The sequence below is a fragment of the Mugil cephalus genome, chromosome 8 (assembly GCF_022458985.1).
Source record: "Mugil cephalus isolate CIBA_MC_2020 chromosome 8, CIBA_Mcephalus_1.1, whole genome shotgun sequence".
In the NCBI taxonomy this organism is placed as follows: domain Eukaryota; kingdom Metazoa; phylum Chordata; class Actinopteri; order Mugiliformes; family Mugilidae; genus Mugil; species Mugil cephalus.
The window spans coordinates 27,420,649-27,437,393 of record NC_061777.1 but is presented as its reverse complement, the minus strand read 5'-3'; the positions used below and the strand labels follow the sequence as shown (position 1 = coordinate 27,437,393).

The following is a 16,745-nucleotide window of genomic DNA, read 5'->3' as shown; positions in this document are numbered from 1 at the left end:
GATTGTGTCTGCAGATTGCAGCATGTCCTGGTTCAGTGGGAGGCCATTTGAGATATTAGTGTTAAATTGTGCTTAGTGTTCATGGATCTAGAGCGGTGGTTGATTGGGATCGACCGGTAAATCACGAAGGTTGTCCAAGTAGATCGTGTGCCATTGGAAAAAATGTTTTGGATGTTAGAACTTCAGCAACTCACATCCACAGCCATGCACAACATCATCAACAACTCTGTTTTTCTTAAGGTGCAGTGCAACAAATGTTCTTCTGAGAAAAATGAAGACAAAGATATATGAAGCTGTTAACATGTATGTTTTTTTTATATCTTAAAACACTTCCTTAACTACACAGGGAAGAGAGTTAACGAATTGTTACAAATTGTGTTACATTATGTGTAATACTGAAGGCTCTCATCACTAACAGGGAAGTTTGGCTTGTGTTCCATGAATGCTGGACAACTTTTCGCTGTGTGTGTGGTGTCAGAAAAGATTTAGTGAAACTATCCTCTGCAGTGGAAAGAAAATCAGCAGTATTCCTGTGTGGAGCAAGGAAAAGGTTACAACATTTATATATGTGACAGGTTCCATGTATGAATGGGACTTTGGAGGCTCCTGTTTTTTCTGAGGATCTTCTTGTCTCGACATCTTCTGTCCATTATCTTTTAAGCTGACATGTCAGAGAAGAATTGACTGCACGCTTGTGCAGCTACTGTGTGGAAATATTTTCTTAGATGCACGCCAAAAGAAACTCAGTTATTTATTTTGTGTTGTGCCAGCTCAGTTACAGTTTTAGACACGTGGGCTCAGCAATTTAAAATACCCTCTTGTCTTCAAGCTGCACCTAGCTATAACATGAGATTGTAGTCTCTTTGTTCACAGACCAAGCAACACCCAAATACATTTATCCAGAGACTGTTAAAAATAATCATTTGATTACATTAATTACTTGATTGACTTTTTGAACTGTCTTCCACCAGGAAAAGAGAATTTTACAAATCATGATAAAAAAGAAAGAAATAAAGACACTGTGAAGTTATGAAAAAATAATCACCTAAAATTGTATTCTAGAGAGGGTTGATTATCACAGACCTGTTTGTGAGAGGAAGAATGGAGGATCAGAGGAAATTTATAAAGTTAAATGAACTGCAGAATAAAACTAAGCTTAAATGACTCTGGAAGCAGTCTGTTATGTGAAGCTTTCTGCTTGCATTTATGGCAACGACACTAAGATATCCTAATCAATTTGTTATGTAATTACTTTTCAGTTTGTCACACTTTTAATGACGCTTTTGTGCATGAATACATGTTTAAACAGTGGTTTCACATTGTTCTTCATAGCCCCAGACAGCTGAGAACGCGCCAGTGCCTTAAACTTTAATTCCAGACACCTCACCGAGGTAGAGAACAAGTCCGAGAGTACTTAAGAAAAGATGCACTGACAAGTGGGACTTCAATCGCTACATCACGACATGCATAGAGACACATTAATGGAATAATTGCTCAGAGGTGCTCTTGTATCTGATTGCCTCTGAGCAACTCTTATTGACTTAGTGGCTGTCTTTAACATGCCCCGCTAGATACAGACTCAAGTACATCTACACATGCTGTCACACACTCTCACAAACAGACACTCACAGCTTCTCTTCCGCCCTCCATCCTAAACACCCAATTATCTGCCACACCTGGCCACCTGCCTCCAATCAGAATGGAGTGACTGTTTCCATGGTAGCCAGTGACAGACCAATCCAGATGCGGATGGGGGGTCAGAGATGATGGGAAGAACGGAGAAGGGACTGTGTGTGCAGATAACAAACAGGTCTTTGTATTTGAGTTGATGCGTGTCATCCGCAGAATCAAATGACTCAAACTAAATGTGGAGAACAGGTACATCTGCCTGGAGGCTCTTTAAATAGAGCATACATGACGTTATTATTGAAACAAAGGTGTGTACACCTAGTACAATGTAAATTTGTAAAATTATTTTTTTATATAGCTGTGCATTAATAAACAAATTGTTTTTATTTCATATGTAAAAATCTTTGACATAAAGCTAATATGCAGTGGAATAACTTTCAGAATTAGAATTTATAGTAACTAAAAATGAGACCTCCAGAAGCGTTATGGACAAGAGATGTCTAGGCACGTGGCCTGTTCACTTTAGTCTATCTAAGATAATACTTACAGTCTTTTACTGTAAAAATATTCCTGGTCATTGACCAATCAGGCATCAGACAGGTTCCTTTTTTACTTTTGACTGACAGAAATGGTTGCCATAGTGATACAAGGCAATGTGATTGATTTGATGTCAACAAAAATAACTTGAGAGGACATGAAAGCGTGAGACTGAAATAACATTCACAGAGGCACACTTAAATAGACCCTTTGTTTTAAAATTAAAACTGCAGGGGAAGACAAAAGTGACGTTTTGTCACTTCTTGCTGTCCACATGTAGTCCAACTGTTGGCAGCTGTCAGGGTGACTTCCATTCACAAAGGAAAAATCCTCCGAAGTCATTTCACTCCTGGATTGTGTGCAAACATTGTGTCGATACATTCTCATCTGAACTGTTTCCTGCCGTAACATCTGAAAATGAGACATGTTCTCTTATGGTAGGCTGACCATTATTGCCTTTGACTCTTCTTCTGTTTGCTCAGTTCAAAGTCAATCCTCCGTTTTTGTCTTTTTTTTTTATCTATCCACAAATGCTTCACTGAGCACACAAGCTGAGTCTGAGCATCACCTTGCTTTACATTTGCACTGTGACACACTCTCAGGGGGACTTCCTGGTACAGCCAGGCTACTGAGAAGCTCCACTGGAGCAGATGGGATTAAGGGCAAAGGCTGCTCAGTAACTGTTGCCCTTTTTTGTGTTTTTACATTCAGCAGAGAGTCGATGAAATTATGCATTGTCACGGAGAGATTTAAAGCAATAAACGAAGCAATGCCACAGTTCAGGTTTAGCACCAGAGTCATGGTCACTTCAGCAAATTGGCATCGTCTTTTTCATTAATGCGTTTCCATAAATGGTATGTTGGTCAGGCACTTGACCATTAGCTGAATATTAACACACAGTCACATAACACTCACTTTTCACAGTTAGTTCATTAACACATTTATATCAATGTTGTTTGCTGGTTCTGCTCTTTCTATCACCAAACCTTTTGTGATTTGTTGACTTTACTTAAAGTACTGCCATTTCATTAAGTATACCTGTGCAGTTGCTCATAAATATAATATGTAATCACCTAATCACATGGCATGTGGACATTGATAAGAATATCTGCTGGGGTTCAAACCAAGCATCAGAATAGGGAAGAAAGGGGATTTAAGTGTCTTTGATCATGGCATGGGTGTTGGTGCTAGACGAGTGTTTAGGAAACTGCTGATCTAGTGGGATTTTCAGACACCTCTGTCTCTAGGGTTGACAAAGAGTGGTCTGAAAAAGAGAAATTGTCCATTGAGCGGCAGTTCTCTGGGCAAAAATGCGTCGTTGATGCCAGAGGTCTCAGAAGAATGGTCAGTGTCGTTCAAGGTGATAGAAAGGCAATAACAGTAGCTCAGGAAGGTGCAACTAGTGAACTGGTGAGTGTAAATGTGCATATTTGTTGGTATTAGTTCTCCCAGAAGGAAAAGGTTAAGGATGTCGCAAAGTTGGTCCTGTCTGTGCTTGCCTCCTTTTGTCAACACTTCTGTCTCAGAATTGGCCAGCCAGATTGCCATGAAGTTTGGCAAGCAATGTTCATACCACCCCCACCCATAATGTTTGCTAATTTAGTTCTGCTGTTTTGAGTTCCTGCTGTCACAATGCAGAATACAGTGCATGTATGTAGGAGGGCTTTTTGTAATGTCTGTCACTGTTGGCAACACTGGCACAAACTGATTTTCCAAAAATAATTGTTTTTTGTAAGTGCTCTAAGTTTGTAAAAATGATCTTAAAACTTTCCTTGTCTATATTTTTTTCCAGCATCACTATCTTTGGTACCGGCGCCAAGTGGCTTTCTGTGCTGCAAGAGAGGAACTTGAAACCCTGTGAGTTGTGGTAACAGACACAGAAGTGCACACACATACATGACTTCCAGAGACATACATGGACACCCACAAATAACAAGCAGGTACTTGGAAAGACAATTGAGTTCACCCCACATAAACACCCACTTGTCTGCTCTCTGAGAATGGAATCTGGAACAATAAGAGCAGATGGACACAATAATGATTCTAATGGCACTGCTGTTTGGCTCTAAATGTGCTTTGTTCCATTTAGTGTGTGAATCAACGGTTTGCCCTGTGTTCTGGTGTTTGACACTGAATCGAAAGGATGAAAGTGCTGTTATGATAATTCATGTGAGTCATGAATAGGTCCAGCTAATTGGTTTTAGTGACACTGCTGTCTAGAGAGTGAACCAAATCTCTCCACATAATCCTTTCCTTTCCTTTCCTTTCCTTTCCTTTCCTTTCCTTTCCTTTCCTTTCCTTTCCTTTCCCTTTGATCCCTCTCCTGTCCTGTCCTGTTCTCTCCTTTTGTTAAATTAGCACATACAGCCCGTGTTTATTGCCTGCACAGCCACTGTGTGTCCCAGTGGGCTGTTACCACCACAAATCTTTATTCATGGCCCCAGCTTTGTGTGTGTGTCTGTCTACAACTTTTATCTTAGACGAACATGCTCAATACAGTTGCTCAACAAGAAGGCATGAAAAATGAAATCTTTATAAAAAAAAACAACACCATTACTGTTTGCCTATGTATCTCTTTTACCCCACCCCCATTAGTCAGCCAACCACTTGGTCCAGTTGGCAATGTGTATATGTGTGTTTGTGTTTGTGCGTGCGTTTGGATGCTTGCCTCCACTGGGTTGTGGAGGATAGGGGGAGCTTCTTCGTTGGCTACCCCAGTGGAGAGGAACCTTTCCCTGTGTCTGACATTTGGACTGGACACCTGGAGGCATGGCGGGGGGTAGCAAGAGTTCCTACTGTTTGTGCGGGCGCACGGGCTGGGGGTTTGTTGCTGGAAGCTTATTCGTCCACAGACTGTTATTGGCTTGTAGTGTGTGTGTTCGTATTTGTTGGGGTGCAGGGAGCCACAGCTGTTCGCGGGTGCATCCTCACGCTACATATCTATTTGTGCTTGTGGATGCTTAATTTTGTTGAAGTGATTGCTGACTGCAAGTGGCTTAGATTTGAAATGGTTTTGATATGGTTACCACTATGATAAATAGACTTTAGGGCTGATCCCAAAACAACACATCATTCTGTTACCTAACAATCATACTTCTCAGTGAATCTGTTACAGTACAGTCAGCCATTCATGCTTTTGCTTTCTGCATTTATAATAAAGTCGAATATACTGATCTGAATTGAATTGTTTTTTTTTTGTTTTCAAGTGTATTTCTGGTCAGTAGGTGATTTATATTTATTTCTCTCCCCTACAGCAGAAACACACAACCTCCAGTCTCTCCACACTATCCTGTCTACTGGATCTCCTCTCAAACCTCAGAGCTACGACTACGTCTACCGCTGCATAAAGAGCAACATACTGCTGGGCTCCATTTCAGGTGACTGACTAATGCAGCTACTACATTAACACCTGCACAGAATATCTCATTATTGAGAAATGGGACATGTCTTAGCAGATGAGTTTTAGTGAAGTACTTGATAAATAATTTGAAGAAGTAATCAGTGGATTTTCCTGGGGCACCTTTGCAAAAGAAAATGTTCTTATTTCACATCAATAAAAAAGAAGCCAATAGCCATAGCAATAATAAAAACTAATTTAGCCTAAATGTAGCCTGATAAATTAGCCAGCATAATCCAAAGTAATACATTTCTTTTAAATATCATTTATTTTAACTTTTGACACTTTTGACTTCATAATTTATTAGATTTCACAAGTCGTCAATGATGCACCGGTATGGTCTATATGGTCTGAATGTGCCATATGCCAAAGTGTGTCTGACTGTAAAAAGCGCTTTGAATACCAATAGGTCGAAAAGCCATTTACTATGGCTGCCAAATCAAAATTCCCAAAAGGTTTTGTATTTTTGCTTACATGTTTTTCCAAGAGGTGTACAACTGTTTATTTCCAAGGACCATTTAGAAATAAGGACAGGAGAATCAGATTTCCATTCATTTCAATTCTGGATCTAAAGGGAATACAGCATGCATAATTTTGGATGAGGTGTCACACAGGTCATGCCAGGTCATCACCACTGTGTAGGCCTCTTGATTGCTATGTCCGGGAGTTGCTTCTTCACATGATGTTTGCTGCACATTCACTGAATTCAGCTGTTTATTTCTGGATCTTAGGTCCATGGAATCAAGTCAAATTTGTTGTTTTTAAGATTTACAGAGCGAATATCTGGAGAGCCTCCAAACTTGTATCTACTTAACTTGGCTGCATCACATGACCCTCCCAAAGTAATACATTTTAAGAAGGGTATTTGAATTTCATTCATCCACAAATAGGAATGATGGCTCTGGTGAATAACATTCTAATCTGAAAATTGCGCACTTTTCTAAAAATTAAAAACTCTAAAGGTGTTCCAAAACCTTCTCTTTAAAGTCAGTTATGCAAAATAAAGCATCTGCGACACAAACACAAAGGAGATGACACATCCAAAGATTCAAACTAAATAAATTGTATGGAAGTGTACATTTTCCCCACCACCCACAACACCACCACACACTCATGCATACACACTCAGACGCACACCCAGGCCCTCTCAGCCCATTGTGATGTTGACAGGGAAATAGAATGCTATCTGTCTCTCTCTGAGAGTCCTGAAACGTTTAACATTTAGCACAGCCTGGGTGACTGACATATAATACACATGCACGCACCAAGCAGCAGCTTGGAGCGTCACACATACACACTCCCATACACAAAATCATTGTGAATGACAGCCCTAATGGGTGTAGCATATAGCCACAAATACACAAAGAGATGCACGCTCACAGTGACATGCAAGTCCAAATACTGGACATGAGCAATGACTGAAATGTCAATCACAAGGCAGAAATCTGGTAAGAGATGAAGAGAAAGAGAGAGGGACGGTACAAGCAGGTTATTTTTGTGATAAAATCCTCCACGCCTCCATGTCTGCACAGACTCTGTGAACTCTTGTGTCATTTCATTTAGTTGACAACCATTGTATAAACTAAGTAGTTATAGCAATGGCCAAGACTGCGTCTCATCTCAGGGTTCTCTACATAACAAACAATCAACAGTTCACAACCTTCGGAAGCTGGAAACCATCCAGTGCGAGTTATCTCTTAGTGGCACAGTGTTTCATTTTAACTAAACTCTATGGCAGATTCTCAGATTAAACCTGATGCATACATTGTGGAATTTTAAGCAAAAAGAAGAGCGCATAGCTTAGAACAACACTTCCTTCTCAGAATATTTCGGTGTGTCCCACATACATAATATTGAATTGGTGGTACCATACACTCTATATAATTATACAGTGGGGGAAATAAGTATTTGATCCCCTGCTGAATTTGTAAGTTTGCCCACTTCCATAGAAATGATCAGACTCTGGTTTTTATGGTTGTTTACTGGTTATGGGTATAGACAGAATATCAGTCGAAAATGCATAAAAAACACACAATCTAAAAGTTATAAATTGTTATGTATTTTATTAAGGGAAATAAATATTTGATCCCCAAGCACAACACAAGTCAGTACTTTGTAGAGAAACCTTTGTTGGCAAGCACAGCGATGAGACGTTTCTTGTAGTTGGTCACCAGGTTTGCACACAGCGCAGGAGGGATTTTGGCCCATTCATCTTTACAGACAGTCTCTAAATCCTTCAAGTTTCTTGGCTGCCTCTTGGAAACTCGGAGCTTCAGCTCCCTCCACAGGTTTTCGATCGGGTTAAGGTCTGGAGACTGACTAGGCCACTCCATGACCTTAATATGCTTCTTCTTGAGCCACTCCTTTGTTGTCCTGGCAGTATGTTTTGGGTCATTGTCATGTTGGAAAACCCACCCACGAGGCATCTTCAGTGTTCTTGCTGAGGAAAGAAGGTTTTTGTCCAAGATGTTACAGTACATGGCTGCATTCATTGGCCCCATAATGCGGTGAAGTTGCCCTGTACCCTTTGCTGAAAAACAGCCCCAAAACATGATGTTTCCACCTCCATGCTTAACCGTGGGTATGGTGTTCTTTGGGTCATACTCACGTTTTTTCATCCTCCAAACACGGCGGGTCGAGTTAATGCCAAATAGCTCAACTTTGGTTTCGTCAGACCACAGCACTTTCTCCCAAGCCTTCTCTGAGTCATTTAGATGTTCACTAGCAAACTTAAGGCAGGCCTGTACATGTGCCTTCTTGAGCAGGGGGACCTTGCGGGCACTGCAAGAGTTCAATCCATAACAGCGCAGTGTGTTGCCAACTGTTTTCTTGGTGACAGGAGGTCCCAACTGCTTCCAGATCATTAACAAGCTCCTGCCGTGTTGTTTTAGGCTGCTCCCTCACCTTTCTCATCATCATCCTCACTGCCATGAGGCGAGATTTTGCGGGGAGCTCCAGACCAAGGACAGTTGATGGTCCTTTTATGGGTCTTCCACTTGCGAATAATGGCACCAATAGTTGTCACCTTCTCACCAAGCCTTTTGCTGATGGTTTTGTAACCTATACCAGCCTTGTGCAGGTCTACAATCTTGTCCCTGACATCTTTTGACAGCTCTTTGGTCTTGCCCATGGTGCTGTAGAAGTTGGAATGTAAGAAACTGATTCTTAGAGCAGGTGTGCTTTATATACATGACGAGTTAAGATCAGGAGTATTGGTAATTAGTTGACTGAGCACAGCTGTGTGCCACATGCGCACCAGCCAATCTGTAGGAGCCTGAATTCTAAGTGAATTGTTGGGGATCAAATACTTATTTCCCTTAATAAAATACATAACAATTTATAACTTTTAGATTGTGTGTTTTTTATGCATTTTCGACTGATATTCTGTCTATACCCATAACCAGTAAACAACCATAAAAACCAGAGTCTGATCATTTCTATGGAAGTGGGCAAACTTACAAATTCAGCAGGGGATCAAATACTTATTTCCCCCACTGTAGACACATTCCCACTTCCTTCTAACGCTAACGCTATTTCTTCCGGGGAAATGGAAACTTGCAAGTTTTCCAGAGAGCCAGAGTCTGCGCAGTACGGTTTGAGAGTGGAGTCATGTGGAGCATAACTAAAACAAAAATTACACTTGCCACTTTATTAGTTACACCTTGCTAGTATAACGTTGGACCTCTGTTACCTTCAACTTAATTCGTCATGGCATACTTTCAACAAGGTGTTGGAAACATTCCTCAGAGATTTTGGTCCGTATTGACATGATAGCATCATGCAGTTGCTGTAGATTTGTCGGCTACACATCTATGATGCGAATCTCCTGTTCCACCACAACCCAAAGGTTCCTCCATTGGATTAAGATCTGGTGACTGTGGAGGCCATTGGAGTACAGTGAACTTACTGTCATGTTCAAAAAACCAGTTTGAGATGATATGAGCTTTGTGACATAAAGTTTGCACAAACAATTTGGTTGGCCCAGCAGATCTTGTCGGGGCATAATCAGTTCCCCAGAGTCACTCTTGATCATCTTTCTACAGCAAAAATAACTTGGGTGGCAGCTTCCAGACTACATTATAACAATATGAAGAGGGACTTCATGCACTATTTTTACGCTGCATTTGTTTTCATTCGTGTACCTAATGAACTGACAAGTGAGTGTTAAACAGTACTGTACACGAGAAGCGATGTAACAGATGCAGCTATGCAGTGGGTCCTGTTAATGCTGAGATCTGAGGATCATGAGAAGTCTGTCATTTAACTGTCACAAAACAAGAAAGTAAGTAAGATTATTACTCAAATTGCATTGTTTCTGTTGAATGAAACCACATTGTGTGTGTGTGTGTGTGTGTGTGTGTGTGTGTGTGTGTGTGTGTGTGTGTGTGTGTGTGTGTGTGCACGTGTCTGCCCTAGTCAGTTTCCTACTTGTCGCCAAGGGCAACAGGAGGCTGCAACCCTGTTGGCTGCCAACCGACCTAACCATGACCCCCGAGGTCAACACTCTGTTCGTTTATGTGTGTGTGTTCTTAGGATTTATCACAGCATATGCGACCCACTGGTGGTCACAGTGACATATGTGATGGGCCCCTTTGCCGATGGGTGTCTTTGTGCGAATGTGTCCATAAATGTGTGCTCGAGTTAACCTGACTGCTTGTATTTGGTTAATGAAAACTTGTCTCTGAGTGGGTGCATATTTCAGGACGTGTGTGTGTGTGTGTGTGTGTTTTCCTGTCAGCAGGGATGTCAGACCCCTGTTGCTCTTCAGTGGGCGATTTTAACACTTTTGCTGCTAGATTCCCCCAATTCTAATATACCTCTGCCTGACTAACCATATGTCACTTTGCTACAACCATTCGTCGTCTTGTCTTGTCTTGTCTTGTCTTGTCTTGTCTTGTCTTGTCTTCTATTCTATTCTATTCTATTCTATTCTATTCTATTCTATTCTATTCTATTCTATTCTATTCTGTGCTGTTCAAGTCTTTAATTTGTGTCATCATATGTTATATGAAAGCACCTGGCATAGGTTGGTTGGTTTGTGTCAGTTAGTGCTTTGTCTGACCCCAAACTGTGCCACAGGATGTTCAAAGCACTCGCACCTCCACATATTGAAGAAGATTCTCACATACACATGCACATAAATAAATAAACACAAACTGGGAAGTTCAAAAAATCTTTTCCCTGTGTTCAGAATAGACAGTGCTGTTAGGAGCATCGGATCAGTGTGACAAGCCTGTGTACACGCACACCAAACGGCAGATGATGGAAGGCATCCCATGAAAGACGGAATGACTTCTGACTTAAAATATGCTTCTTTGTATGCGTTTGTGTGCATGCTCATACGTGTGTGTGTGTGTGTGTGTGTGTACCCACCTAGTAAGGTGAGGAGAATAATAAAATAATTGCCCATCTTCCCACTATAAGTGTATGTGTTTAATCAGAAGACAAAGTTTCCACTTCCTCCTGGGAGCCAATTAAAGCTTAATAAAGAACCTGGCAGAGAGAGAGATGGGGAGAGGGAGTGAAAAAAACACAGAAAGAAACGCAAGAGAGGAGGAAGGAGCAGTAGAAGGGCGGGGAGCAGTTCAGATGAGGCAATCATGATGGATGGATGGATGGATGGATGGATGGATGGATGGATGGATGGAGTCTGATAAAGAGAGGAACAAACAGAGGTAGCGAATGAACAATGAGAAGGAAGATGAATAGAACATGTCAGAAATAGTAGATGATTGGAAGGTAGAAAGAGATGAATAGATGTGTATGTGTGTGTATATCTGTGTGTCTTTGACAGTTTTGGGGATGTGCTCCTAAGGGGTAAAAATCTTATATAGGTCACTGGAGGTTTAACAGGGTGCTAACACTGCATGCCGGTACTAAGCGTAGTAATGACTATAGGTCAGTGTTTACTGATCCTGTACATTGCACTGCAGCACATTTGAGGTAGTGTTGAACCATCTGGAAACAATGCTATGTTTTGTCTAAAAAAGATCTGAATCTTTCTCCTGTAGGGTTTCTTGAAGATGTTTCACGACACATCGAAGTAGCTTCTCCAGTTCTATAAGACTGGTATGGGGTTGGTGGAACATCAATGGGACTCTTATGATTAGAGTCTGTTAATGACAAACTGTTTTTACCTTGTTTTTCTTACGCAATGAGTGGTGCTTTTACAACTGAATATTGGTCTCTAGTCTCTGGCAAATAATCAAGGGACAAGGGTATACCATGACCTGGATGACCGGGATATCAGGAAAACTTGCATATTACAGGAACCACATAGATTTCAACCTAAGATGCATGCAACACAAGATCTGTCCCTAAATATTTTCACCCATGGTCACACCATGGACTTCAATCGCTGGTCCATGCCATAATATATCATGACCTGGATGAGAACCTTCACAGACTTAAAAGTGGTGATGCATAAGCTAAGTGTAGTGATTATCGTCTTCAGTTAGTATTGCTTGGTATCACTGAATGCATCAAAGTAAAACAAGCAAAAAAAAGACTTATATCAGGAGCTAAGACAGAGAATAATAAATAATTCCAAGCAGTGTAGCATGGTCAAGGCTAAATCCAAGCACTACCTGTGGCTACTATTTGTAAGTCAAGGGTTCATTTGACAGCACCATTCCAACTGTGAAACATGGAGTATCCATTCGCCCCATACATTTAAAATGGACACACACAGTTTTTCTGTTTTGAACTCAAAATTGAACAACTGATGTTTTTGGTAACAAGGGGGCAGATGAGCTCCCCAGCAACCTGACATCCTAACCCTCATCTGTTTTCACATATATTTAGGTTGTAGGGGTTATAATATCTGGGCATTTTGCATACATTAAGCAACTGACCTGTCTTTTTTTCCATCAAATGTCTTTTCCAGGCGGTACCGACATAGTATCATGTTTCATGGGTCAGAACCCAACAGTTCCAGTGTACCGGGGCGAGATCCAGACAAGAAACCTCGGCATGGCTGTGGAAGCCTGGAACATTGAAGGTAAGAGTGTATGTGCATGTTCAAAGTGAGTCAATTTCTGAGAAATGTACCAGTATTGTTCTTTGTATGTAGGTAGAAGAGATTTATAGAGCAGTCTACACTGGCAGCCAGTACTAGGAGGAACAATAATATCAGGAAAATCAACCAGACCACATTAAAAGTTCCGAGGATTGGGAAAGCTTCCTGTCTGGTTCTGGAAGTAGAGGGTGACTGTATGTGATTGCTGGTTGTGTGTGCAGAGTTCCTGTGATGAACTGACGTCACGGCAGAATTTGCTTTAATAATTAGTGTACTTCCCTGGATACATACAGGGACAAACTTCAGGAAACACATTTTTTATCATTATTAACAACCTACATAAAAAAGGTCTTTTTGTTTTTCTTTTGCTTTTTATCTTGCTGGGAGTTTTCAAAGCACTCACACTTTTTCTTATTGATTTTAGTCCCTCGTTCCCCAGCTCCCTGCTGCAGGCTGCACTGGCATGTCTCCACTACCTCAAAGGAGAGTGGATTGAGGGAAAATTTAAAGGCAGTTTTGTAGGAAGAATTTGGGATTATTTTAGTCAGTCTTTAAGCCTGTAACACTGTCTCGAAGGAGAAGGTTAAGGGTGTGTGAAACCACACACTATAGTTTATCAGGTTCTCTTGGAGGGGTACAGTTTCTGTATTTATCTGAAGAGGCTTTTACTGTGTCAAAACTGTGTCAAAACTACTACTATGGGTGTGAGCTCACCCACAGTAGTAGTTTTGAAATCCTCTAACTTAATGTTTGGCACTGAAATCTGTGTGTGTCTACAGGTAAACCTGTATGGGGAGAGAGTGGGGAGCTTGTCTGTCTGAAGCCAATGCCCTGCCAACCAACACATTTCTGGAACGACGACAATGGAAGCAAATATCATAAAGCGTACTTCTCTACATATCCTGGCAAGTATGCACATACAAATACAAACTTACATTCAGTATTCATGTGCTCAAGAAACGCTTACCAGCAATTTATGCTTCTGAGCTAAAGTGTCGCGGAGGCTCCTGCGTTAACAGCGGCACCTATGCAGACCTTGCTGCACTGCTGACATGCACCTCCCCAGAAATATAATACTTGTTGCGGTGACGTAGCTCGCGACCTTTGTGATTGGTCCGCTTGGTTGTTGCATATTTCCTCTATTTTCAGCTGCTTCTCAATCGCCATTTTTGAAAGTGAAGCAGGAAGTAGAGACAAAAATTAACCCAACTGGCAAAAAATCAGTGCTGTCAGCGTTTGGGTGGCATAGTTACAGAGTGATTTTTTTTTGATTCATTAGATGTCATCTGTTTTTGTTTTTTTCATCACTTTTTTTGACTTAAAAATAAATGTGTTAACTATAATTCTTTCCCTTTAGGGGTGTGGGCTCATGGGGACTACTGTAAAATCAACCCGAAGACAGGGGGCATTGTCATGCTGGGCCGAAGGTCAGCTATTATCCTTTCTCCTTAAAAGAGAGCTAATGAATGTTAAAGTAAAATTTAGCAATGCACTTTCTGTTGATTTGTTGATTTAGCAGATGATGCAAGATCATGAGGTATAGTGAATTATTGTATATAATATATGCGTAATTTTTTTTTGAAGACAGTAAATGTTATTTCGATGGTCTGTTCTTGTATGAGATTTGGCACACCTCTATTTAAGACTGTTGAGCAAACTTTCTAGCCTTGTGCTGCTTTATGGCACAATATAGGGTGGTTAAGTTCTTCCAGGTAGGGGAGAATAACTTAACTGATCAGGCATAACATTATACCAACTGTCAGGTGAAGTAAACATTTGTAAAACAAGTAAACAGTCTGTTTCCAGACACCACAGGACACTCTCAGAAGGCCCATGTCCATTCTCTGGTCAGTGTCTTGGAGGCACAAGGGAGACCTACACAATATTAGGAAGGTGGTCATAATGTTATGTGTGATTGGTGAATATAAGAAGGAAAGCAAATAAATAGCCCAACGTATAGTTTCCACATGTATAAAGAAAGAAATAATCATTAGCTTTCAGAAACTGAAATAGTTTTGTCCATGCCAATAGATTTTTGTCTTTCATAGCATCCCAATGAAGACACAGAAGTTTCGATTATTGAATTTCTGTTTGTTTTACAGTGACGGTACATTGAATCCCAATGGAGTCCGATTTGGCAGCTCAGAGATCTACAACATTGGTAAGTCTTTAACATTACAGGTGGGTTGTGTGGACGTAAGGTAGGTTAAAAGCCTTTTTGTGTGCTTAAAATTAGTATAATATATAATATATATCCGATCGTCCATTGTTTAAAGTTTGTTCACTTGTCATTATTTGTTCAGTCAACAGAATGGAGCAAAGGAGGAGTGGTGTCTGTGCTTTTTTTTGACAGTCTCTTTTCTTAATCTTTGCTCTCTTACTTTCTCCATTTCTTCTCTACTTGCCTCTCATCTGCTCTTCTCATTTTTGTATCATCTCTTTGTCCTTCATTCTGTCCTTTCCTCTCCTCTCTGCAGTGGAGGCGTTTGAGGAAGTGTCAGACAGTCTTTGTGTTCCTCAGTACAATGCCGACGGAGAAGAGCGAGTTATTTTGTTCTTGAAGATGGTACCTGGTAAACCCTTCTGTCCCGAGTTGGTGGCAAAGATTAAAGGAGCCATTAGAAAAGCTTTGTCCGCCAGACACGTCCCTGCCCTGCTGCTGGAGACCAGAGACATTCCTGTAAGTAAAAAACATGAATCCTTTGTCATATTACTTTACCACCGCTTACTACATAAGAAGTCAGTGCTGGTTTTAATGACAGAGCTTTTATGTCCATCCCTCTGCAGTACACCATCAGTGGCAAGAAGGTGGAGGTGGCCGTGAAGCAGGTGATTGCAGGCCGAGAGGTGACACAACGAGGAGCATTCTCCAACCCTGACTCACTGGACCTCTACAAAAACATTCCTGAACTGCAGAACTATTAGAGATGGGTTTTCAAGCAGCCGAGGAGAAGCCCTTCAAAAGACAAATGCCTCACAAGAATTTAGTCTATGTTTTAAATTAACTTTATTCATACTTACAGGTACAGGGATGTGTGCAAAGAGTATTGCCGAGGTAGTTTACAGAGGCACCCAGAGACTTACATATAGGATGTATATCTGAATGGTATCAAAACAACAACGTGTATATAAGGAGCTAATGGTCTCAGGCAGGCAGTAGACTTTAAGGCTAGAATTGAAGTGAGCCACCAAGTCGTAAATGTTGTAAATGTTGAGCTGAATTCGGCTTCCAATGTAACGTTATGCACACAGCAGCACCTGTAAATGCTCCAAACCACCAACAATGGAGAAGTGAAATGTAGCATAAAGCGCTTTGCTTTCACTTCACAGTTGTCAGCTAGTGAAGAGCCTTATCTGTCTGTCACCTGCCTTTAACCCTGACGCTAGTTCTGAGTGGTCCCCTGACTCATGGATGCGTGCGAGATAAACGGACACATCTCAGATCAACACATCTGCTATGATTCAACATAACATTGTTACGTGGTGTGTATTGCTTTATTAATGTGTGCGTGTGTGTATGTATATATATATATATATATATATATATATACTGTGAAATTGTGTTAATGTAATTATACATTTAACCCAAAGTAAACTAAATTAAGTCAAAAAGTTATACAGTAACACGTCAGTTTCAGTTTACTAAAATGAATGAACCAGGGATCCTTGCTAATATAAACTTGGTGAATGTTTTGCCTCCAAGCTATTGTACAAACAATTGAGTCGAGATCAAGTGTGATCTGAAATGTTATTATTTCCTTACTAAAGTTCCATGTGTGTCATAAAAACAGATTCTCTCATAAAAACTGTGGGGCCTGTTTTGTATATGATACGTATAAGTTTATTTATTTAAAATTCCCTCATGATGTGTTTCCGGGAAGAAAAAGAAGAAAAAAAAAACACAAAAAAGTCTTGAAAAAGTGTTCAAAACCAACTGACACCAAGGGAGTATTTTTTTACTGGACCTGCATTTTTGTTTTGTTTTATAATACTTTTATGTTTTTTGAGTTGGGTAATGTCACTTGTTGTCAGGTCATTCCAGATATGAGGTATTAATGCACACAATTGTAACCCATGTTCAAATGGATTCTTTTTGCCTCATTAATAGACACAAAAAAAAAAGAGTTTTCCATGTGGTAGACAGGAAACTTGGGTCAAAACTAG

At 40.6% G+C, this 16,745-nt stretch overlaps 1 protein-coding gene across 1 annotated transcript in view; it reads left to right on the top strand.

Moving 5' to 3' along the window:
* aacs (acetoacetyl-CoA synthetase) overlaps positions 1 to 16,451 on the top strand; it is a 36,500-nt gene extending 20,049 nt beyond the window's left edge. Inside the window, exons 11-18 of the mRNA XM_047592109.1 lie at positions 3,959 to 4,023; positions 5,421 to 5,543; positions 12,450 to 12,563; positions 13,361 to 13,486; positions 13,939 to 14,008; positions 14,684 to 14,742; positions 15,059 to 15,261; positions 15,369 to 16,451. Coding sequence (XP_047448065.1) covers positions 3,959 to 4,023; positions 5,421 to 5,543; positions 12,450 to 12,563; positions 13,361 to 13,486; positions 13,939 to 14,008; positions 14,684 to 14,742; positions 15,059 to 15,261; positions 15,369 to 15,506 — 898 coding nt within the window. The 3' untranslated portion in view covers positions 15,507 to 16,451. The remainder of the gene's footprint in view (positions 1 to 3,958; positions 4,024 to 5,420; positions 5,544 to 12,449; positions 12,564 to 13,360; positions 13,487 to 13,938; positions 14,009 to 14,683; positions 14,743 to 15,058; positions 15,262 to 15,368) is intronic.
* Positions 16,452 to 16,745: the final 294 nt, after the last annotated feature.